We start from the raw sequence: 23,678 nt of genomic DNA, 5'->3' as shown, positions 1-23,678 counted from the left end.
AAGATTTAATGGGAACCCAAGGGGCATGGTGGCACAGCGGTAAAGTTGTTGCCTTTCAGCGCAAGGGACCCGGGTTGAATCCTGACTATGGGTGCTGTCTGTACGGAGTTTGTACGTTCCCGCTGTGACCGCCTGGGTTTTCACTGGGTGGCCCGGTTTCCTCCCATGTTCCAAAGGCGTGCAGGTTTGTGGGTTAATTGGCTTCTGCAAATTGTCCCCAGTGTCTAGTACTAAACTAAACTAAACTAAACCTTTTCACTCAGAGGGTGATGGGTATGTGGAACGAGCTGCCAGAGGTGGTAGCTGATGCAGATTTATAACACCATTTAAAAGCCACTTGGACAGGTACATGGATAGGAAAGATTTACAGGGATATGGGCCAAACACGGGCAATTGGAACTAGTTTAGATGGAGCATCTTGGTTGGCATGAATGGGTTGGACTAAGGATCTGTTTCCATGCTGTATCTCTCTGGGAGTCTTAACGGAACATTACAATGAGCCGAAGATTAAGATGACGATTATCAATTCAAGTTCCTCTAAGGCAGTTTGGGAGCTTAAATACAAGTAATTAAACAGCTCTGGATGCTCCGGTTTCCTCCCACACTCCAAAGACGTACAGGTTTGAAGGCGAATTGGCTTGGTAAATTGTCAATTGTCCCCAGTGTGTGTAGGATAGTGTTAGTGTGCGGGGATCGCTGGTCGGCGCGGACTCGGTGGGCCGAAGGGCCTGTTTCCGCGCTGTATCTCCAAACTAAACTAAGCTAAAAAATGTGGAGGCACACGGCACGGAAACAGGCCCTTCAGCCCAACCTGTCCATGCTGACCGAGATGCCCCATCTAAGCTAGTCCCATTTACCCACGTTTGGCCCATAATCCCTCCAAACCCTTTGCTATTCATGTATCTGTCCATAGGTGTACCCAACTCTACAATTTATATAAAACATTATATTTCGTGTAATTGCATCGAAGAGTCACACAAAAACTAACCTGTTATTAAACAATTTATATTAAAGCACATTAATGGGTTCCACCAGGGTCCCATTCTAGGCAGTAGTTATTGTTGAAATGCTACCAACTCATTTTTGTCACTGTTACATCTGGTAATGAGCCAACACTGAGATGCAAACTTGGCGATTGCTTTTCCTGGAACAAAGTATGTTTTCATCTCATACCTTAATCGACACTCCTGCAGAGTGGTGGCACAGTGTAGCTAAGAGCTCATCGCTCCCAGCAGCTGGAACAACCATAAGACCAGAAAGCACAGGAGCAGAATTAGGCCATTCGGCCCATCGAGTCTGCTCTGCCATTTGATCGCGGCCGATCTATCTTTCCCTCTCAACCCCATTCTCCAGCCTTCTCCCCATAACGGTTGACGCCCTTACTAATCAGGAAGCCATCAATCTCCACTTTAAAAATACCCAATGACTTGGCCTCCACCGCCATCTGTGGCAATGAATTCCACAGATTCACCACCCTCTGGCTAAAGTAATTCCTTCTCGTCTCCATTCTTAAGGTACGTCCTTTAATTCTGAGGCCGTGCCCTCTGGTCCTGGACTCTCCCACTAGTGGAAACAGCCTCTACGTATCCACTCCATCCAGGCCTTTGAATCTTCATCTGCAGCTCCTTGTGTGTCTATTACACCGATTCCACAGATTGTGCCGGGATATTTAAGCATTCACAATTTTTTTATTATCTCTGACATTCTCCAGCTCTGCACGGTGGAGACTGTGCCTGCTCTCCAAAATTTAATAACAAAAGAACAATCCCTTCTCAAAATTATTAATATACTGTGGGAGAGATATGAAAATCAAGGGAGGAAAATTGCTTTATTCACAGCAGCTGTAGTTATTTCAATAAAGGCGCCTGTGGCTCCTCATCCTACAGCAGAATAACTGGGGGTGGCGCAGCGGTAGAGTTGCTGCCTTACAGCGCCAGAGACCTGAGCTCGATCCCGACAACGGTCGCTGTCTGCACCGAGTTTGTGCGTTCTCCCTGTGATGTGCGTGGGTTCTCTCTCGGGTCCTCCGGTTTCCTCCCGCATCCCAAAGACGTGCGGTTTTTGTGGGTTAGTTGGCCCTCTGTAAATTGTGTGGGGAGTGGAGGGGAAATGCCCCGTTCAATGGTTCGACGGCACTTTATTGTCACAATGTTTCACAGGACGATGATGAGTGAGAGTAACCATTTCCTACCATCAAAGACACGATGGGCAAAATGTCTTGCTCCTCCTCAAAGGCATTGAGCACGTCCTGTAGCTCAGACAGCACAGAAACAGGCCCTTCGGCCCATTGAACCCATGCTGCCCATCAAACAATAAATTGCACTAATTCTACACTAATCCCATTTCATTCTCCCCGTATTCCTATCAACTCCTCCTGGATCTTATCACATACCTACTCACCAGGGGCACAGTTGAAATGTTTGCAATTTTACCAAGCCAATTACAGTGACTAATTAATCTATCAACCCTGTACGTCTTTTGGGATGTGGGAGGGAACTGTAGCTTCTGGAGAAGACCAGATCAACAACTCTCCTCAACTTCTACAGATGCGCCGTAGAAAGCATTTTATCGGGACGCATCGCAGCTTGGTTTGGGAACAGCTCCATCCAAGACCCGCAAGAAATTCAAGCGAATTGTGGACGCAGCCCAGACCATCACACAAACCGACCTCCCTTCCATTGATTCCATCTACACCTCACACTGCCTCGGCAAGGCCAGCAGCATAATCAAGGACCAGTCTCACCCCGGCCACTCCCTCTTCTCCCCTCCCCCGTCGGGCAAGAGGTACAGAAGTGTGAAAATGAACACTTCCAGATTTTGGGACAGTTTCTTCCCAGCTCTTATCAGGCAACTAAACCATCCTTCCTACAACCAGAGAGCAATCCTGAGGTACTATCTACCTCATTGGTGACCCTCGGACTATCCTTGATCGGACTTTACTGGCTTTACCTTGCAGTAAACATTATTCCCTTATCATGCATCGGTACACTGTAAATGGCTTGATTGTAATCATGTGTTGTCTTTCCGCTGACTGACTAGCACGCAACAAAAGCTTTTAACTGTACCTCGGTACACGCGACAATAAACTAAACTCAACTCAAACTCAACACATCATAAAAGGGGCGCGCAAACTCCGCACAGACAGCAGCAGAGGCCAGGATCGAACCTGGGTTGTTGGATCTGCAGCTCTAACACCAGTGCTTCTACACCACCATTCCTGTGCCATCCATGACCCTTGGAGTCCATATTCCAATGCTAGACCATGCTCCAGGATAGCCCATCAAGAGTGAATAATTAGGAAAGCAATCGCTAGTAAATATTTCCTTTACGGTCTGTTAAAGTATTGCATCACTAATTTTGTTTCTAATTAATTGTCAATTTCTTTTTAATCACACACCAATTATACTTTGCTCGAGGGACCAGACTGCCCAATTCCCACTGCCTTGGCATTGTCCGGTGTTTGGAAAGGCTGGGAAACGATTCAGAGCAAGCGAATGACGATCAAAGAGACAGAAGCAAAGAGTTTCACTGCGACTTGTCACACGCAACAAGTAAAGTAAAGAAGCAGAAGTCTTGCTACTTCTCCTGGTGCATAACCTCAGCCTTAGAATAGGTGGCGCCAGAGACCCGGGTTCCATCCCGACCACGGGTGCTGTCTGTACGGAGTTTGTACGTTCTCCCCGTGACCCGCGTGGGTTTTCTCAGGGTGCTCCGGTTTCCTCCCGCACTCCAAAGACGTGCACGTTTGTAGGTTAATTGGCTTCGGTGAAAATTGTAAACTATCCCGAGTGTGTAAGATAGTGCTTGTGTACGTGGTGATCACTGATCGGCACGGACTCGGTGGGCCGAAGGGCCTGTTTCTGCGCTGTATCTCTAAAGTCTAAAGTCTAAAGTAAAGTCTAAAGGGGCAGGCATTCTAATGAGATGAATGTCTGACTTAGGAGCTGGCAGGCAACAATTCGTCAGAGGCAGCACGGTGGCACAGCGGTAGAGTTGCTGCCTTACAGCGCCAGAGACCCGGGTTCCATCCTGACTACAGATGCTGTCTGTACAGAGTTTGTACGTTCGCCCCGTGACCCGCGTGGGTTTTCTCCGGGTGCTCCGGTTTCCTCCCACACTCCAAAGACAAGTCAAGTCAAGTTTATTTGTCACATAGACATATACGATGTGCAGTGAAATGAAAGTGGCAATGCCTGCGGATTGTGCACAAAAAAGAATTACAGTTACAGCATATAAATAAAGTTAATAAGTTACTATAGTGTAGACAAAAATTTAGTCTCTGGAGTTATAAAAGTTGACAGTCCTGATGGCCTGTGGGAAGAAACTCCGTCTCATCCTCTCCGTTTTCACAGCGTGACAGCGGAGGCGTTTGCCTGACCGTAGCATCTGGAACAGTCCGTTGCTGGGGTGGCAGGGGTCCCTCATGATCTTGCTTGCTCTGGATCTGCACCTCCTGATGTATAGGTCCTGCAGGGGGACGAGTGTAGTTCCCATGGTGCGTTCTGCCGAACGCACTATTCTCTGCAGGGCCTTCCTGTCCTGGGCAGAGCTGTTCCCAAACCAGACTGTAATGTTGCCGGACAGGATGCTCTTTACAGCCCCAGAGTAGAAGCAATGAAGGATCCTCAGAGACACTCTGAATTTCCTCAGTTGTCAAAGGTGGTAAAGGCGCTGCTTTGTCTTACCCACCAGTGCGGCAATGTGCGCTGCCCATGTCAGATCCTCTGTGATGCGGACTCCCAAGTATTTAAAACTGCTCACCCTATCCACAGTAGACCCATTTATCTCCAGTGGCGTGTACATCCTTGGATGTTTAGCCCTTCTGAAGTCCACAATCAGCTCCTTCGTTTTAGTGACATTCAAGAGGAGGCTATTGTCCTGACACCAGAGTGCCAGATCAGCCACCTCCTCCCGGTAGACCGTACAGTTTTGTAGTTTAATTGGCTTGGTAAATTGCCCCTCGCGCGCAGGATGTGAAATTGGTATAACATAGAACTAGTGTGAACAGGTGGTCGATGGGCCGAAGGGCCTGTATCCATGCTGTGTCTCTAAACTAAACACTTCAGTGGGTTGTAGCTGCTCGGCTTGGAATGTTTTCGAAGCAGAGGTTCAGTGAGCATTTGGAGACTGGACTGAGCTGAAGAACCTGTTTAGTTCAGATGCGTTTAGCTTATTATCACGTGTACTGAGGTACAGTGAAAAGTTTTCGCTGCATACTAACCAGTCAGCGGAAAGACAACACATGATTACAATCGAGCCATTTACAACGTACACGCACATGATAAGGGAATAACGTTTTAGTGCAAGGTAAAGCCAGCCAAGTCCAGAAGAAGGGTCACGACCCAAAACGTCACCCATTCCAGTTGTCCTGTCCCGCTGAGTTACTCCAGCCCTTTGTGTCTGAAGTCCGATCAAAGATAGTCCGAGGGTCACCAATGAGGGAACTAGCCATGACGTGGAGAGCTGGAACAGGCTCGAGGGGCCGAATGGCCTGCTCTTGCCCGCTATTTCTGCAGCTGCTGCTGAGAGTAAAAAGGCCAAGCGGATACCGGTGGGGATAAAAAAGGTCGCGACTTCATTTTGAGAAGCGTTTATGAAGCATTTTGTTTTGTTGTTCTGAGGCAAGAGCTCCCTGTGCGTGGGACGCAAGCAACATGTTTGGTGTGAAGAAAAATTACAAGTGAAAACCATTGGCAAGATAAATAACAGACGAGGGGAAAACACGGCTAACAGCTCCCAAGATCACAGATCCGCAATGCCTTCTCGGGCGAGTTGTGTCTGCTCCACGAATTCATATTCCCCGGGAAGTGGAGTGAGATGAAATGTCAACACAATCCTTCACTTCATATATAAAACAAAAGAATTAAAAACCACACAGCTGAGAAGAGAACAAAGGGACAGGCACAGAGGGAGGCAGGGGAGGGGCAGGGCGGAGGAAGCGATGGGGATGGAGAGAGTCCAAGCAAAGCAGAGAGACTGTTTGGGGTAGGAAAACGGAACACAAAAGGTAGCGGGAAGAGCGGTCACGGTGGCGCAGCGGTAGAGTCGCTGCCTTACAGCGCTTGCAGCGCCAGAGACCCCGGTTCGATCCCGACTGCGGGTGCTGTCTGTACGGAGTTTGTACGTTCTCCCCGTGACTGCGTGGGTTTTCTCCGAGATCTTCGGTTTCCCCCCGCACTCCAAAGACGTACAGGTTTGTAGGGTTATTGGCTTGGTGAATCTGTAAAAATTGTCCCTAGTGCGTGTGCAGGATAGTGTTAGTGCGCGGGGGTCGCTGGTCGGCGCGGACCCGGTGGGCCGAAAGGCCTGTTTCCGCGCTGTATCTCTAAACTAAACTAAACTAAACAAAGTGCTGGAGGAATTCAGCGGGTCGGGCAGCATCTGGGGAGCGAATGGACATATGGCGTTTCGGGTCAGGGTCTTTCTTCCGATGCTTGGTTTAGGTTGAGGTTTATTACTGTCACGTGTACTGAGGTACAGTGAAAAGCTTGGTTTTGCGTGCTATCCAAACAGATCAGATATACTATGCATAAACACAATCAGTTCAAACTCTAGTACAAACTCCAGGTAGAGCAAAGAGGAAGATACAGAGTGCAGAAAATAGTTCTCAGCACTGTGGCGCATCAATTCAGTCTCAGTTTATTCACAAAATGCTGGAGTAACTCAGCAGGTCAGGCAGCATCTCAGGAGAGAAGGAATGGGCAACGTTTCGTTCTCATTCCTTCTCTCCTGAGATGCTGCCTGACCTGCTGAGTTACTCCAGCATTTTGTGAATAAATACCTTCGATTTGTACCAGCATCTGCAGCTACTTTCTTATACTTTCAGTTTCAGTTTAGTTTATTGGCACGCGTACCGAGGGGCAGTGAAAAGCTCTTGTTGCATTCCCACCTGCCAGCGGAAAGACAATACATGATTACAATCGAGCCGTCCACAGTGTACAGAGATACATGATACATCCCATGGACAAAATCAATGTCCACGATGGGGTAGAGGTGAATCGGACAGTACCCTGGTTGACGGAAGGACCGTTCAGAAGCCTGATAACAGAGGGGAAGAAGCTGTTCCTGAGTCTGGTGGTGCGCGCTTGCAAGCCTCTGTATCTTTTGCAGGATGGGAGCAGGGAGGAGAAGGAATGACCGGGGTGGGACGAGTCTTGGATTATGTTGGCTGCTTTCCCAAGGCAGTGATAGACAATAGACAATAGGTGCAGGAGGAGGCTATTCGGTCCTTCGAGCCAGCACCGCCATTCAATGTGATCATGGCTGATCATTCTCAATCAGTATCCCGTTCCTGCCTTCACCCCATACCCCCTGACTCCGCTATCCTTAAGAGCTCTATCTAGCTCTCTCTTGAATGCATTCAGAGAATTGGCCTCCACTGCCTTCTGAGGTAGAGAATTCCACAGATTCACAACTCTCTGACTGAAAAAGTTTTTCCTCATCTCAGTTCTAAATGGCCTACCCCTTATTCTTAAACTGTGGCCCCTTGTTCTGGACTCCCCCAACATTGGGAACATGTTTCCTGCCTCTAACGTGTCCAACTCCTTAATAATCTTATACGTTTCGATAAGATCTCCTCTCATCCTTCTAAATTCCAGTGTATACAAGCCTAGTCGCTCCAGTCTTTCAACATATGACAGTCCCGCCATTCCGGGAATTAACCTAGTAAACCTACACTGCACGCTCTCAATAGCAAGAATATCCTTCCTCAAATTTGGAGACCAAAATTGATGTGTGGATGGAGTCAATGGCGGGGCGTCTGGTTGTGTGATAAACTGGGCTTCATCTACAACTGTGAGATTTCTTGCGGTCTTGGGCATACATGTTCTCATGCAAACAGGCAGTATGATTTCTATGGCGCATCTGTAGAAGTTTGTAAGATAAATATATTGGTATATATTTCCTCATGGGATTGTTGGATCATTGCCCACCCATCCTTTTGCCTGAAATAGAGTCACAGTCATGGTTATACAGCATGGACACAGGCCCTTCTGCCCAACTCAACCATGCTGACCAAGATGTCCCATTTGAGCTGGACCTATTGGCCTGCATTCGGCCCATGTCCCACTAAACTAGTAGAGTGTTTACTGTGACCTTATGATCTCCGGTTTCCTCCCACACTCCAAAGACGTACAGGTTTGTAGGTTAATGGGCTTGGCATCATTGTAAGTTGTCCCTCATGTTGTAGTGTACGGGAATCGTTGGTCGGCGCGGTCTCGGTGGGGCGGGGGGCCGATTTCCGCGCCATATCTCCAAACTAAACTAAACTGATCCGGACAAAGTTCTGGGTTTGGACCTTTCTTCAGACAGAGGTCAGGGTGGGAGGGGGACAGGGAATTAAAGTCGATCGTAGACCCTTTAAGAACAAATTTTCTAATCACATGCTTGTAAAATATGCATTCACTTCTGCTCGTGGTTAATCAATGCTAATGATAATCTAACAACAGACTGAATCTCCTTCCCTCATGAGGTGCCTCAGGTCATGAATACACATTACTTCATCAGCAAGGGATAATTGGTGTGTGATTATGCACCACATGAGCAGAAAGGTGTGATTAGGAGCAGCCTGTTCTGAATCTAATGCAATGCAATGAGTGATCCAGAAAGTTTGATTGATCAAAGAAATAGACAGTAAAGGCAGTTGGAACAGATGGGGGGAAGCTAAACAGCAACCTGGCCAAGTTTATATAACCATTAGGTGGCGCAGCGGTGGAGTTGCTGCCTCACAGTGCCAGAGACCCGGGTTCGATCCTGACTACTGGGGTGCTGTCTGTGCGGAGTTTGCACGTTGGCCTTGTGACCACGTGGGTTGCCTCCGGGTTGCTCAGGTTTCCTCCTACATTCCAAAGACGTTGAAATTTGTCGGTTAATTGGCTTGGTAAAAATCGCAAATTGTCCCTGGTGTGTGTGGGATAGTGTTAGTGTGCGGGGATCGCTGGTCGGTGAGGAGTCGGTGTGCCAGAGTGACTGTTTCTGCGCTGAACTCAAGTAAACAATTAAGCTGGAAAGAGTGCAGCGAAAATGTACAAGGATAAGCATAGAGAGATACAGCGTGGAAACAGGCCCTTCGGCCCAACCTGCTCATGCCGACCCACATGTCCCATCCACACCTGTCCCACCTGCCTGCGTTTGACCCATATCGCTCTAAACCTGTCTTACCCATGTACAGATGCTCCTCGACGTATAAGACAATAACTGCAGATGCTGGTACAAATCAAAGGTATTTATTCACAAAATGCTGGAGTAACTCAGCGGGTCAGGCAGCATCTCAGGAGAGAAGGAATGGGTGACGTTTCGGGTCGAGACCCTTCTCCTCGATGTATGATGCTTCGACTTACGATATTTCGACTTTACGATGGTGTAAAAGTGATACACATTCCGTAGAGACCATATTTCGAATTTTGAATTTATTTTTTCCCCGGCGATATGCGTTTTCGACTTACGATATTTTCGATTTATGACGGGTTAATCGTAAGGTAACCCCATCGTAAGTCGAGGAGCACCTGTACCTGTCCAAATGTTTCTTAAGCATTGCATAGTCTTCTCATATGTTGCAATGGGATGCTTAGCTTAGCTTAGTTTAGCTTAGTTTATTGTAGATATGGGTTTTTTTTAGATTTAGAGATACAGCGCGGAAACAGGCCCTTCGGCCCACCGAGTCCGCACCGCCTAGCGATCCCCGCACATTAACACTATCCTACACACACTAGGGACAATTTTTACATTTACCCAGTCAATTAACCTACATACCTGTACGTCTTTGGAGTGTGGGAGGAAACCGAAGATCTCGGAGAAATCCCTCGCAGGTCACGGGGAGAACGTACAAACTCCGTACAGACGGCGCCCGTAGTCAGGATCGAACCTGAGTCTCCGGCGCTGCATTCGCTGTAAGGCAGCAACTCTACCGCTGCGCCACCGTGCCGACCTGTAGTCACGTGTACCGAGCTACGGTGAAGAGTCTTTTTGTTGTGTGCTATCTAGTCAGCCAAAAGATGATAGATGATTGCAATCAAGCCGTCCACTGTGTACAGATACAGGATAAAGGGTGTAACATTTAGTGTACTATAAAGTCCAGTAAAGGGGCTCTGCTGGAGGGAGAGGTTTGGTCAGGCTAGGACTTTAATTCCATGGAGCGCAGGAGACTGAGGTGGGATCTTAAAGAGGTGTATAAACATCATGAGGGGGATTTTGCCCAGAGTATGGGAGTCAAGAAGTAGCGGGCATAGGTTTAAGGTGAGAAGGGCAAGGTTTAATAGGAACCTGAGGGGCAATTTATTCACTCAGATAATTTCCCATTCATTTTATTTTCGTTTTTAGAGGTACAGCGCGGAAACAGGCCCTTTGGCCCACCGAGTCCGAACCGCCCAGCGATCCTCGCACACTGACACTACCCTACACACACTGGGGACAATTTTACATTTATACCAAGCCAATTAATCGACAAACCTGCACGTCTTTGGAGTGTGGGAGGAAACCAAAGATCTCGGTGAAAGCCCACGCGGTCACGGGGGGAACGTACAAACTCCGCACAGACAAGCACCCGAAGTCGGGATGGAACCCGGGTCTCTGGTGCTGCAAGCGCTGCAAGGCAGCAACTCTACTGCTGCGCCACCGTGCCACCCATCGCTTCGTCTGCCTGAACTGCCGACCCTTCCCAATAGTTCTTTTTAATTTCATAATCTGCGGTATTTTGTTATGGTCGAAATGTGCTTGAAAGACACACACACACACACACACACACACACACACACACACACACACACACACACACACACACACACACACACACACACACACACACCACACACACACACCACACACACACACACACACACACACACACACACACACACACACCACACACACGCACACCACACACACACACACACACACACACACACACACACAAAATCAATAGCATTTTTGAAACAATAAAAAAGATTTTCATGCACAGTGAGTCACAAGATAAATATCTTAGTTATGCAGTGCACATTTTGCATATATTAAATATCTTATTTACCAAAATTTAATCTTGATTACATGCCATTCCTCATATAATACCTAATTACTACACTGCACCTAAATAGTAATTGAAGCAAACCTGCCTCTAATTCACCAATTTTATGATGATAGTCAAGGAGGTGATGTGGCACTGGTGTAGCAGTGTTGGGATTAAGTACCATCATTTAAATGTCAAGTTGTGATTGCAAGATCTTCATTTAAACTCATCCCGAAAAGTCTAATGTGTTATTATAGTAATTACCCTTTGCATCTCTGCACTGCATCTCTGATAGATCCAGGAACAGCCATGGTTTCAAAAGATTGTTGGTTTAAGTCCCTGTCCATAGATCTGAGCTGATGCATCGGGTGTAGTCTAGTCAAAGGTGGCGCAGCGGTAGAGTTGCTACCCTTACAGCGCCAGAGACCCGGGTTCCATCCTGACCGCGGGTGCTGTCTGTACGGAGCTTGTACATTCTCCCATTCCTTTTACCCAGAGACCGTGTGGTTTTTCTTCGGGTGCTCCGGTTTCCTCCCACTCCAAAGACGTGCTGGTTTGTAGGATAATTGTCTTCTGCGAATTGTCCCCAGTGTGTGTCGGATAGAACTAGTGTTTTATTCACAAAATGCTGGAGTAACTCAGCAGGTCAGGCAGCATCTCAGGAGAGAAGGAATGGGTGACGTTTCGGGTCGAGACCCTTCTTCAGACTGAAGATCCGTCCGAAGAAGGGTCTCAACCCGAAACGTCACCCATTCCTTCTCTCCTGAGATGCTGCCTGACCCGCTGAGTTACTCCAGCATTTTGTGAATAAATACCTTCAATTTGTACCAGCATCTGCAATTATTTTCTTACACTAGTGTACGGGGTGATCGCTGGTCAGTGCTGAAGGGCCTGTTTCCATGCTGTCTCTCTCTAAACGGGGTACTGATTGTGAATGATCAGCCATAATCACATTGAATGGTGGTGCTGGCTTGAAGGGCCGAATGGCCTACTCCTGAACCTTATTGTCTATTGTCTAAACTAAACTAAGAATGTACAAATAAGGAACTGCAGCTGCTGGTTTATACCAAAGAAAGACACAAAGTACTGGAGTTACTCAATGGGTCAGGCAGCGTCCCTGGAGAAAAAGGTTGGGTGACGTTTTGATTTGGGACCCATCTGAGGATGGCTCCTGACCTGAAACGTCACCCATCCTATTTCTCCATACTCGCTGCCTGGCCCGCAGAGTTACTCCAGTACTTTGTGTCTATCTAGAGTAAACGAACCTTTCCTCCTGTGCGTGGGTAAAACATAATGAGGAACATCGGTGGGTTTATTAACCTTCTCTCTCCCCCTGCACAACCACTCAAGATTGTTACGGCACTTTCTAAGGTGCTATCCAAAGATTGATTGATTAAGTGGGAGTATTGACAACCCATTCAATCACCGGCAGCATTGATCCTAATTTCCCTGGATGTCCCAATCGATAACACTTTTTGATGAGTAGAGTGATTTTGCTCCTTCTCTCTCATCCCGAGGGCACTGAGCTTAAACGTAGCGCTCAGTACCTTTAGACCAGAGGTAGTGGTTGGGAAGGGCCCCCTTGCATGTGGGCTCGGTGGTAGTAAGGTCATAAGGTCATAAGGTTATAAGGTCACGCGATAGGAGTAGAATTAGGTCATTCGGCCCATCAAGTCTACTCCGCCATTCAATCATGGCTGACCTATCTCCTGCCATCTCCCCATAACCTCTGACACCCACACTAATCAAGAATCTATCTATCTCTGCCTTAAATATATCCACTGACTTGCCCTCCACAGCCTACTGTAGCAATGAATTCCATAGATTCACCACCCTCTGACTAATGAAATTTCTCCTTATCTCTTTCCTAAAAGAAAGTCCTTTAATTCTGAGGCTATGACCTCTAGTCCTAGACTCTCCCACTGGTGGAAACATCCTCTCCACATCCACTCTATCCAAGCTTTTCACTATTCTGAATGTTTCAATTAGGTCCCCCCCTCATCCTTCTAAACCCCAGCGAGTGCAGGCCCAGTGCCGACAAACGCTCATCATAGGTTAACTTACTCATTCCTGGGATCGGATATGGTGTCCAAAATTGTTCACAATATTCCAAATGCGGCCAGACCAGCTTCACGGTGGGCTGTCCTGCACATTCTGTGCTGACCAGGGGATTGTGCTTATGTACGGGGAAAGCCGTGCAAAAAACATCGAGACCCTTCAACAGCCTGAAGCAGGGTCTCGACCCGAAATGTCACCTATTCCTTTTCTCCAGAGATGCTGCCTGTCCCGCTGAGTTACCCCAGCTTTTTGTGTCTATCTTGATCTGGATAGTGTTGGGCATCAAGAATGTTGTTGTTGCTTACTCCATCCATCCATCCGTCACTTAACCCCTTCGCCTGTATCCACCTATCACTTGCCAGGTTTGTCCAGACCCCACCTCCCCTTTCCAGCTTTCTCCCCCCCCCCCCCTGGATAGACACAAAATGCTGGAGTAACTCAGCGGGACAGGCAGCATCTCTGGAGAGAAGAAATAGGTGGCGTTTCGGGTCGAGACCCTTCTTCAGACTGAGAATTTTCCCCTACCACAATCAGTTCTGAAGAAGGGTCCTGACCTGAAACATCACCCATTCCTACTCTCCAGAGATGCTGCCTGTCCCACTGGGTTACTCCAGCATTTTGTGACTATCTCCAGTGTTGCAGTGCTCATTTTTTAGGTGCCAGAGCTGTCACTGGTGCCAGAGCGGCCGCTGTTAAATTCCCCGCTGTTTATTTTGACTTTTTTTTTACAGAGGTGCCTGAGGTGTAAGGGGGATTTATTCACAAAATGCTGGAGTTACTCAGCAGGTCAGGCAGCATCTCAGGAGAGAAGGAATGGGTGACGTTTCAGGTCGCCCAAAACGTCACCCATTCCTTCTCTCCTGAGATGCTGCCTGACCTGCTGAGTAACTCCAGCTCCAGTGAGCTCCGGCAGCACTGTACCCGACTATCTCCCTTCCATCGACTCCATCTACACCTCACGCTGCCTCGGCAAGGCCAGCAGCATAATCAAGGACCAGTCACACCCCGGCGTCTCCCTCTTCTCCCCTCTCCCATTAGGCAAGAGGTACAGAAGTGTGAAAACGCACACCTCCAGATTCAGGGACAGTTTCCTCCCAGCTGTTATCAAGCAACCGAACCATCCCACCACAACCAGAGAGCAGTGCTGAACTACTATCTACCTCATTGGCGACCCTCGGACTATCCTTGGTAGGACTTTACTGGCTTTACCTTGCACTAAATGTTATTCCCTTATCATGTATCTTTTCACTGTAAATGGCTCGATTGTAATCATACTTTGTCCTTCCGCGGACTGGATAGCACGCAACAAAAGCTTTTCACTTTCACTGGGCGGCACGGTGGCGCAGTGGTGGAGTTGCTGCCTTACAGCGAATGCAGCGCCGGAGAATCAGGTTCGATCCTGACTACGGGCGCCGTCTGTACGGAGTTTGCACGTTCTCCCCGTGACCTGCATGGGTTTTCTCCGAGATCTTCGGTTTCCTCCCACACTCCAAAGACGTACAGGTATGTAGGTTAATTGGCTGGGTAAATGTAAAAATTGTCCCTAGTGGGTGTAGGATAGTGTTAGTGTGCGGGGATCGCTGGGCGGCGCGGACTCGGTGGGCCGAAGGGCCTGTTTCCGCGCTGTATCTCTAAATCTCTAAATCAAAATCAAAATCACTGTACCTTGGTACACGTGACAATAAACTAAACTGAACGAGAAAGTCAATTGCCCTCTGATCCAATTTATTGTGAATATACCCTGTGAGGAGGGGAGATTGGTAATGCTCCTCAATGTCTTTGCACTTTTCGGGGTCAGCATGCCACGAGTTAAAATCGCTGCCCCGCTGGGCACTTTGCGAGAGAGTTTAAAACAACTTACTTTCAACGAATAAGGACATTTATTAAACACTTGGAAGATCTTGGAGAGATACATAATCAAAGTAATAAAACGCCTGGAACTGCGACTGAGGGCAATAACCATTCAAATAAAATGATTAGAAAAGATTGGCACACTGGTATCTTGTACAGGATTCAGGGCTCGTTATTTTGTTAATTCTCTGTATTTCTATCAAGCTGGAATGGTAATCAGCAAAGAGAGAAAAGAGAGTATGGATATATTTTGCATTCAATGCAGTGGCATGCATACAGGGTGCCTCAGTAAAACCATGGCAATGTATTTTCATAACGTGTGTGTGTGTGTACACGTGTCTGCACATGTGTGTGTGTACACATGGATGTGGGTGTACACGTGTGTGTGCTTGTGTGCACGTGTATGTGTGTGCGCGCGTGTGGTTGTGTGTGCATGCGTGTGTGTGTATGTGTGTGGTTGGGTGCACATGTGTATGTGTGCATATGTGCGCGTGCTTGAGTGTGGGTGCTTGTGTGCACATGTGTATGTATGTGTGCCTGTGTGTGTGTTTTATGCGCGCGTGCATGTGTGCACATGTGTGTGCGCGCATAAGTGAAAACAGCTCTTTAACATAACAAACAGGCCATAAAGGTATCCAATAACCGCTATTGCATAATCTCCTCCTCAAAGTAGATGAGGTTGTGTTAGATATTTGCCTTGTGCAATCCCATCTGCAAAATGTGTAATTAATTTTATAGGTATTAGCACTGCCTGTTGTGTTCATCTAAACACTTTTAAATCTGCCGTTCAGTCTCTCTAAAGTGAATTTCAATAGAACACACTGCATTCATCAGCTGGGAGACTTCAATAGCATTGCATCAGTGGTGCAGTCGCAAGAGTTCAATTAATCTTCGGCAACTGATTTGACGGTAACCTTAACAACCTCAAACAAGATCAGGATCAAATGAAACAGAACATCAGATAAGATCTGGCAAATATTTGAAGTGAGTTGCATTTCTATAGAAGGCTTTGTGGTTTTTAGGTTGTGCATTTTCACTCTGTGTCTACCTGTGCAGTTTTTTAGTTTTTTGTTTCAGAGATACAGCAAGGAAACAGGCCCTTCGGCCCATCGAGTTCGAACTGACCAACGATGCCCGCACATTAACTCTATCCTACACACGCTAGGGACAATTCTTTGCATTTCACGGCAATTAACCTACAAACCTGTGCGTCTTAGGAGTGTGGGAGGAAACCGAAGAACTCGGAGGAAACCCACACAGGTCACGGGGAGAACGTACAAACTCCGTACAGGCAGTACCCGTGGTCAGGATCGAACCCGGGTCTCTGGCGCTGTGAGCCCTGTAAGGCAGTAGCTCTACCACGGCGCCACCGTGCCGTGCAAAGTTAATGACGTGCGTTTATTGCTTGGTCAGTGTTTTGATGCAAAAAATCTATCTGCCCTTTGGTCATGGAGTCAGAGTCATACAGCGTAGAGGTAGGTACTTCGGCCCAGCTAGCTCACGCCGGCCAACATGCCCCAACTAAACTTGTCCCACCTGCCTGCTTTTGGCACATATCTACCTTATCTATGTACCTATCTAAAGATTTCTTAAACATTGTGATAGCACCTGCCTCAACTAGTTCCTGTGGCAACGCATCCCATACACCCACATCAATTGGCTTCTGTGAAATTGTAAATTGTCCCTGGTGTGTGTAGGTTAGTGCTATCGAAGGGGGGATCACTGGTCAGCGCAGACTCGATGGGCCAAAGGGCCTGTTTCTGCACTGTATCTCAAAAGTCTACAGATTCACTTTTAACCATCCATTTTGGCCATTTATTGGAACATAGAGCATTACAGCACAGGAATGGGCCCTGTCAAGGGGTGGGATATATGAGGCAGCAAGTGAACAGTCAGTTCTTGAAGTTGACATGTTGGATGCAGGAGAAATAGGCCGGAGTAAAGACCTGAGCGACTTTGACAAGGGCCAAATTGTTATGGCCAGATGACTGGGTCAGAGCATCTCTGAAACAGCAAGGCTTGTGGGGTGCTCCCGGTCAGCAGTGGTGAGTACTGCTATTGAGGGTGTGCAGCGTAGGTTTACTAGGTTAATTCCCGGAATGGCGGGACTGTCGTATGTTGAAAGATTGGAGCGGCTAGGCTTATATACACTGGAATTTAGAAGGATGAGAGGGGATCTTATCGAAACATATAAGATTATTAAGGGGTTGGACAAGTTAGAGGCAGGAAACATGTTCCCAATGTTGGGGGAGTCCAGAACCAGGGGCCACAGTTTAAGAATAAGGGGTAGGCCATTTAGAACGGAGATGAGGAAAAACATTTTCAGTCAGAGAGTTGTAAATCTGTGGAATTCACTGCCTCAGAAGGCAGTGGAGGCCAAGTCTCTGAATGCATTCAAGAGAGATGGATAGAGCTCTTAAGGATAACGGAGTCAGGGGGTATGGGGAGAAGGCAGGAACGGGGTACTGATTGAGAATGATCAGCCATGATCACATTGAATGGTGGTGCTGGCTTGAAGGGCCGAATGGCCTCCTCCTGCACCTATTGTCTATTGTCTATTGTACCTACCGACAGTGGTCCAAGGAGGGACAAACCACAAACCGGCGATAGGGTGTTGGGGCCCAAGGCTCATCGATGCGCGAGGGCAACGAAGGCTATCCCGTCTGGTCCGAACCGATAGAATGTCTACTGTGGCACAAGTCACAGAAAATTTTAATGGTGGTCACAGGAGGAATGTGTCACAATATGTAGTGCATCGCACCCTGCTGCGCATGGGGCTGCACACAGAGGACCAGCAGCATATTAGGCAAGTGGTCATAATGTTTTGGCTCATCGGTGTATCTTGTGTTTTATGACTGTTGGCGGACTAATTTCCATCCTGGGATAAATAAAGTTCTATTGCTCCATCGTATCGTAATAATATTCCTCTCATTTTACCAATTGTGGATTGGAAAGATATTGGCACAAAATGTTTTTTTTTCATACGGTGATAAATGTTTGAAATAATCTCTTGGACAAAGTTCCGGGAAATTAGTCAGTTGGGCTATTGAGGATATAGTTGGACGATATTCTGTTGTGTTAGTGTACCGGAGAGAATAGCTCTGATGTGCTAAATGGTTTTGTTGACGTGTTAAAAGTCTTCGATTTTTCTCTTCTTTAATGAGGCCTGCCTCAAGATCCTTCTCAATGTTGTCTTGTCGTGCCTTGGCTTTGAAATATGAGGTCCCTTAATGTTCAGGAGCTGGGGATGAAGCTACTTTATCATTGTAAGCCTACACCCTGAACGCCCACACGCTCGATCCAAATACAAAATGGGTCGGCATTCCTTTGTTACCAGCTCTTCCACAGCCAACAATGGATCTTGGTGGGCTCCACCTTCCCTTGGTCATCGGTGCCGGCTCTGATTTGCTCTCAACCTTTTCATACCTCTAGTTTCCCTCCTCCCCGACTCTGTCTGAAGAAGGTTTTCAACATGGAAACCTTTCCCTTTTCTCCAGAGATGCTGCCTGATCTGCTGAGTTACTCCAGCACTTTGTGTCTATCTCTTCTCCTTTCTGAAGGTACATCCTTTTATTCTGAGGCGATGGCCTCTGGTCCTATACTCTCCCACTATTCAGTAAGTTTCAATGAGGTTCCCCCCTCATCCTTCTAAACTCGGGGTGATAATGAAGCGGTGAAATTAGCAAGAGGAGTAGGGTGGTAACACAGATATATATATACACTGCAAGGGCCAGGAAGCGAGCGGGCAAGATCACCTCTGACCCCTCTCACCCTGGCCACAAAATCTTTGAAGCACTTTCCTCTGGAAGGTGACTCCGGACTGTCAAAGCAGCCACAGCCAGACATAAAAACAGCTTTTTCCCCCAAGAGTGATAGCTCTACTCAATAACCAAAGTCGGTAGTCTCTTTTTTGCTCTGATTTATTTTCACCCACATGTTTAAAACTGTAATGTTATATTATTGTTTTGATGTGTTTAGGCTTTATTCTTAATTGTTAACTGTACGTTTGTGTTGTCATTTGTGAGCGGAGCACCAAGGCACATTCCTTGTATGTGCACATACTTGGCCAATAAACTTATTAATTCATTCATTTATGTGCATTGTTTAAGATGCATGGCTCTACAGGTGGAAAATTCAATGTGCAAAGACCCAGTGCAGGAATATTTTAATATCGAGCAAATGTCATTTTATTTTTGAAGATAGACACAAAAAGCTGGAGTAACTCAGCGGGACAGGCAGCATCTCTGGAGAGAAGGAATGGGTGACATTTCGGGTCGAGACCCTTCTTCAGACTGAAGATTTACAGTTTGAAAACGTAGTTAACGTGCAATTAATTCTCTTTGACAAATCCTGACCGTAATCTGTTCTCTGTGTTGTTGATGCAGGGATTACTGATCATGGAATGCTTGGACAGCCCGGGAGATCACCCTTCAGCCTGAGAACCATTGCCCACGAGAATGGGCTTGAATTGATCTTTCTTGACTGAGAAAGTGAAAAGTTCTCCAAGAATATACGCAGATCTTGATTCCTTCTTCTTCCAACATGTATCAAGTGCTTCCAATCGTAAAAGCAAAGCAATGATGACAGGGACTGCTCCACTGTTGCTGGTTACATTGGAAACTAGTACCACCCACTAGTTACTAGTTGGACTCTTCTCCGAAGGTCTGTTGCTATCTTCTCGGGACGATGGCCCCCGCTGGGCTGTTGGCTGCCGCGGTCCTGCTGAGCCAGTTGGGCAGAGTGTGTGGGGACTGCTGGCTGATCGAGGGGGAGAAAGGCTACGTCTGGCTGGCCATCTGCAGCCAGAACCAGCCGCCGTACGAGTCCATACCCCAGCACATCAACAGCACGGTGCTGGACCTCCGCCTCAACGAGAACAAGCTGAAGGTTCTCCTCTACAGCTCCCTCAGCCGCTTCGGCAACCTGACCGACCTGAACCTGACCAAGAACGAGATCAGCTACGTGGAAGACGGGGCCTTCCTGATCCAGTCCAACCTGCGGGTGCTGCAGATGGGCTACAACAAGCTGACCAACCTCACCGACAGCATGTTCCGCGGCCTGACCAGGCTGGAGTACATGTACGTCCAGCACAACCTGATCGAGAGCATCTCGGTCAACAGCTTCTGGGAGTGCCCCAACCTGATCAGCATCGACCTGTCGGCCAACAAGCTGGCCAAGGTGGAGGGTGGCACCTTCACCAGCCTGAGCGGCCTGATGGTGTGCGAGCTGGCCGGCAACCCGTTCAACTGCTCCTGCGAGCTGGTCGGCTTCCTCAACTGGCTGGTCGAGTTCAACAACGTCACCCGCACCTACGACCGGCTCCAGTGCGACAGCCCGCCCGAGTACGCCGGCTACCCACTGCTCAGCCCCCAGCCGGCCAGCCGCCACAACGCCATCAGCCTCCTGGCCTCGTCGTGCAGGAATGGCGTCAAGGTCGCCCCCTTCTCCACGCCCGTCTCCTCCAGGGACCCGGAGACCTTCTCCTCGGGCATCAACCCGGCCGAGTTCTCCTCCACCGAGCCGGTCACCGCCTTCACCCTGGACATGTCCAACAGCCCCACCATCAAGCTGCACCATGTCACCATCGCCGGCGCCACGCTGGTGGTGCAGATCCCGTCGCCCTACAGCAGGATGTACATCCTGGTGCAGTACAACAACAGCTACGTGTCGGACGTGGCCAACCTGCGCAATAGGAAGGAGTACATCAAGCTGGAGAAGCTGCGGGCCCTGACAGACTACACCTTCTGTGTGGCGTCCATCCAGAGGTCGCAGCGCTTCAACCACACGTGCCTGACCTTCGCCACCCGGGGCCGCACGGTCCCTCAGGCGTCCAGCTCGTCCACCACCACGCACTACATCATGACCATCCTGGGCTGCCTCTTCGGCATGGTGATCGTGCTGGGCGTGGTGTACTACTGCCTGAGGAAGAGGCGCATCAGGGAGGACAAGCACAGGTCGCTCAACGTCAAGAAGACCATCCTGGAGATGCGCTACGGGCCCGAGGCCGAGGGGCTGGGGATGAGCCTGGGCCTGGCCCAGCACTCCCAGCCCGTGTCCATGTGCAGGATGTCCTCGCTGCCCTCCGTACCCGCGCCCGGGGACAAGGCCCAGACGCAAGGCCCGGACCCCGATGACGCGCCCCGGCAGGCCGCCAAGGGCAACTACATCGAGGTGCGCACGGCCCAGGCCCCGGCCTCGGACCCGGCACAGGCCCAGCCTGCGGACAGCGAGCGCGGCTCGGCGGCAGAGATCTCCACCATCGCCCAGGAGGTGGACAAGGTCAACCAGATCATCAACAACTGCATCGACGCGCTGAAGCTCGACTCTGCCGCCCTGATGGGTGCGGGCGGCGGCTCCGAGGGCTCCATCGACCGGCAGCTCAGCCCGAGCGGGTCGTGCTCGCAGCTGGAGCGGCCTGGGGGGGGGACGGGCCCGGGGCCGGGGGCTCTGCTGCTGTCGGCGGGCGGATACCCGCTGCTGCAGCGCCAGGGCAGCGCCGACACCGCCTCCGCCACCGCCCGCAAACGCTGCAGCGTCTCGTCCAGCAGCTCCAGCAAGAGCGGCCGCGTCTTCAGCCTGGACATCGCCGACCCGCCGTCCAAGGCGGACGCCAAGTACATCGAGAGGAGCGCCGCGGCCCCCGCCTCCCTCCGGCGGCTGCCCCCGGCCTCGGCTTCGGCCACGGCCACGGCAGCGGCACCGGCCGACATCCAGCACCTGGAGGTACAGCAAACCTACCACTGCAGCGAGCACCGCCACTCGGTCCCCGCCTTGTACTACGAAGAGCACGGCGACTCCTTAAGCCAGAGGTCCACGCTGTTAAAGCCACTCTCCCGCTCCAAAAGAGACTCCGCGTACTCCCAGTTGTCCCCCAGGCACCACTACTCGGGATATTCTTCCAGCCCGGAGTACTCGTCGGAAAGCACTCACAAGATCTGGGAGAGGTTCCGCCCCTATGGGAAGCACCCTCGGGAGGAGATCTATCTGGCCGCTGGACACGCCTTGCGGAAAAAAGTCCAGTTCGCCAAAGACGAAGACTTACACGATATTTTAGATTATTGGAAAGGTGTATCCGCTCAACAGAAAATGTGACTGGGCTCAAGGACTGTACTCATGAGTTTACAGCAAACTAAACACTTCATTGGGGGTTCATGGGTCCTCACCATTTCTGCAATGTCCTCCTTCATCTCTGTTTAGTTTCCACTCCCCACCCTCCCCCCCCAAAAAAACAGTATTCTCCCTGAAGAAGGGTCTCCACCCGAAACGTCACCCATTTCTTCTCTCCCGAGATGCTGCCTGACCTGCTGAGTTACTCCAGCATTTTGTGAAATAAAAAGTATTCTCCCTCCCCCGTTCTCCCCTTTCATCATCTAAGGCAGTTTAACCGCACGACACGAGGAATAGGAGCAAGGAGAGGGGAGGGAGGGAGGGAGGGAGGGGAGGGGAATAGGCCATTCGGCCCATCCAGCCTATTCTACCATACCATGGCTGATCTGATCTGGGGTTTGGCCCACCCCACCCCCCTCCCCTCACCCACACATACCTGCCTGTTCCCCATAACCTGTCCACCCCTAGTGCCCTGAACTCTACTTGTCTCTTCCTCATGGTTCCCACCCCCTAACGCCCCCCACTCTGTAAATCAACTTCATTGTTTAAAGTTAACACATGGATTGAGATGCGGGAGGAGCAGAATCCTAATATTGTGAGGTACAATGGAAAGAGCTTTTCTTATTTGGGATGGCGGGGGAGGGGGGGGAGGAACATATTTCTTTATGGGGGGAAAAAATTATTTCCTGTTAAGCACTGAAAAGACTGGTTCTGTAAATGTTCTTATCGGGGTAGATGTTTAAGTTGGTAGTTCCATTGGACACAAGAGACACTAACCCGTTGGGACTAACAGAAAGACCAGTTGCCTCAAAGAAACGCATTAAGCGTTGTTTCCACTGACATTACCAGCAGCGGTCTTCAAAGCTGTGGAACGTGAGAGGGGAGGGTGGGTGAGAATTAGTGAGGGGGGGAGGAGATGGTCGGGGAGTGACGTGGAAATTTTTACAGTCTTTTGATGATTCAGACTGGCCATCCAGAGAGTGGTTTTAAAGTCAAGGAGCCCAAGCAGCACGGAGACAGGCCCTTCGGCCCAACTCGCCCGTGCCGACCAAGACGCCCCATCCAAGCTAGTCCCATTTGCCTGCACCTTGCCTGCATACCTCCAAACCTGCCCTATCCGTTTAAATGGACAATACCCATTCCTGTTTTTGAGCCAGAGTCATACAGCGTGGAAGCAGGCTCTTCAGACCCACTTGCCCACGCCGACCAACATGCCCCATCTACACTCATCCCAATTACCTACGTTTGGCCCACACCCCTCTGAACCTATCCTGTCTACGATAGACACAGAATGCTGGAGTGACTCAGTGGGTCAGGCAGCATCTCTGGAGAGAAGGAATGGGTGATGTTTCAGGTCGAGACCCTTCTTCAGACCCGAAACGTCACCCATTCCTTCTCTCCAGAGATGCTGCCTGTCCCGCTGAGTTAATCCAGCATTTTGTGTTTGACTTCGGTTTAAACCAGCATCTTCCTATACTATCTATCCATGTGTCCTGTTGACCCATTCTCCCTTTCCACAAAACTAGATGAACACACAATCTCTTTGGCTTCCTATGCTAATAGTACTGATTGCCAAGTGAAAGACTGGGGGCAGTGTACCTGTTGGATAAAGTGAGGGGTCTGTATGCCGGGAGGGAGGGGGGGAGGGACATATTTCCAAATG

At 49.2% G+C, this 23,678-nt stretch overlaps 1 protein-coding gene across 5 annotated transcripts in view; it reads left to right on the top strand.

Annotated features, from left to right (window-relative positions):
• The window catches only part of LOC144611326 (protein phosphatase 1 regulatory subunit 29-like), a 211,936-nt gene extending 189,627 nt beyond the window's left edge, over window positions 1-22,309 (top strand). For 4 of the 5 annotated variants that reach the window (XM_078430378.1, XM_078430380.1, XM_078430379.1 and 1 more), the window contains one exon: window positions 19,294-22,309. In XM_078430378.1, coding sequence (XP_078286504.1) covers window positions 19,595-22,000 — 2,406 coding nt within the window. In that variant the 5' untranslated portion in view covers window positions 19,294-19,594 and the 3' untranslated portion in view covers window positions 22,001-22,309. Of the gene's footprint in view, window positions 1-15,847; window positions 15,893-19,293 lie in introns of those variants that run through there. The other variant, XM_078430382.1, reaches the window with a different exon arrangement.
• Window positions 22,310-23,678: the final 1,369 nt, after the last annotated feature.

This window comes from Rhinoraja longicauda, chromosome 40 (genome assembly GCF_053455715.1).
Source record: "Rhinoraja longicauda isolate Sanriku21f chromosome 40, sRhiLon1.1, whole genome shotgun sequence".
Classification (NCBI taxonomy): Eukaryota; Metazoa; Chordata; class Chondrichthyes; order Rajiformes; family Arhynchobatidae; genus Rhinoraja; species Rhinoraja longicauda.
Note: the sequence above shows the minus strand (reverse complement) of the source record. Positions and strands in the feature narration are given on the sequence as shown.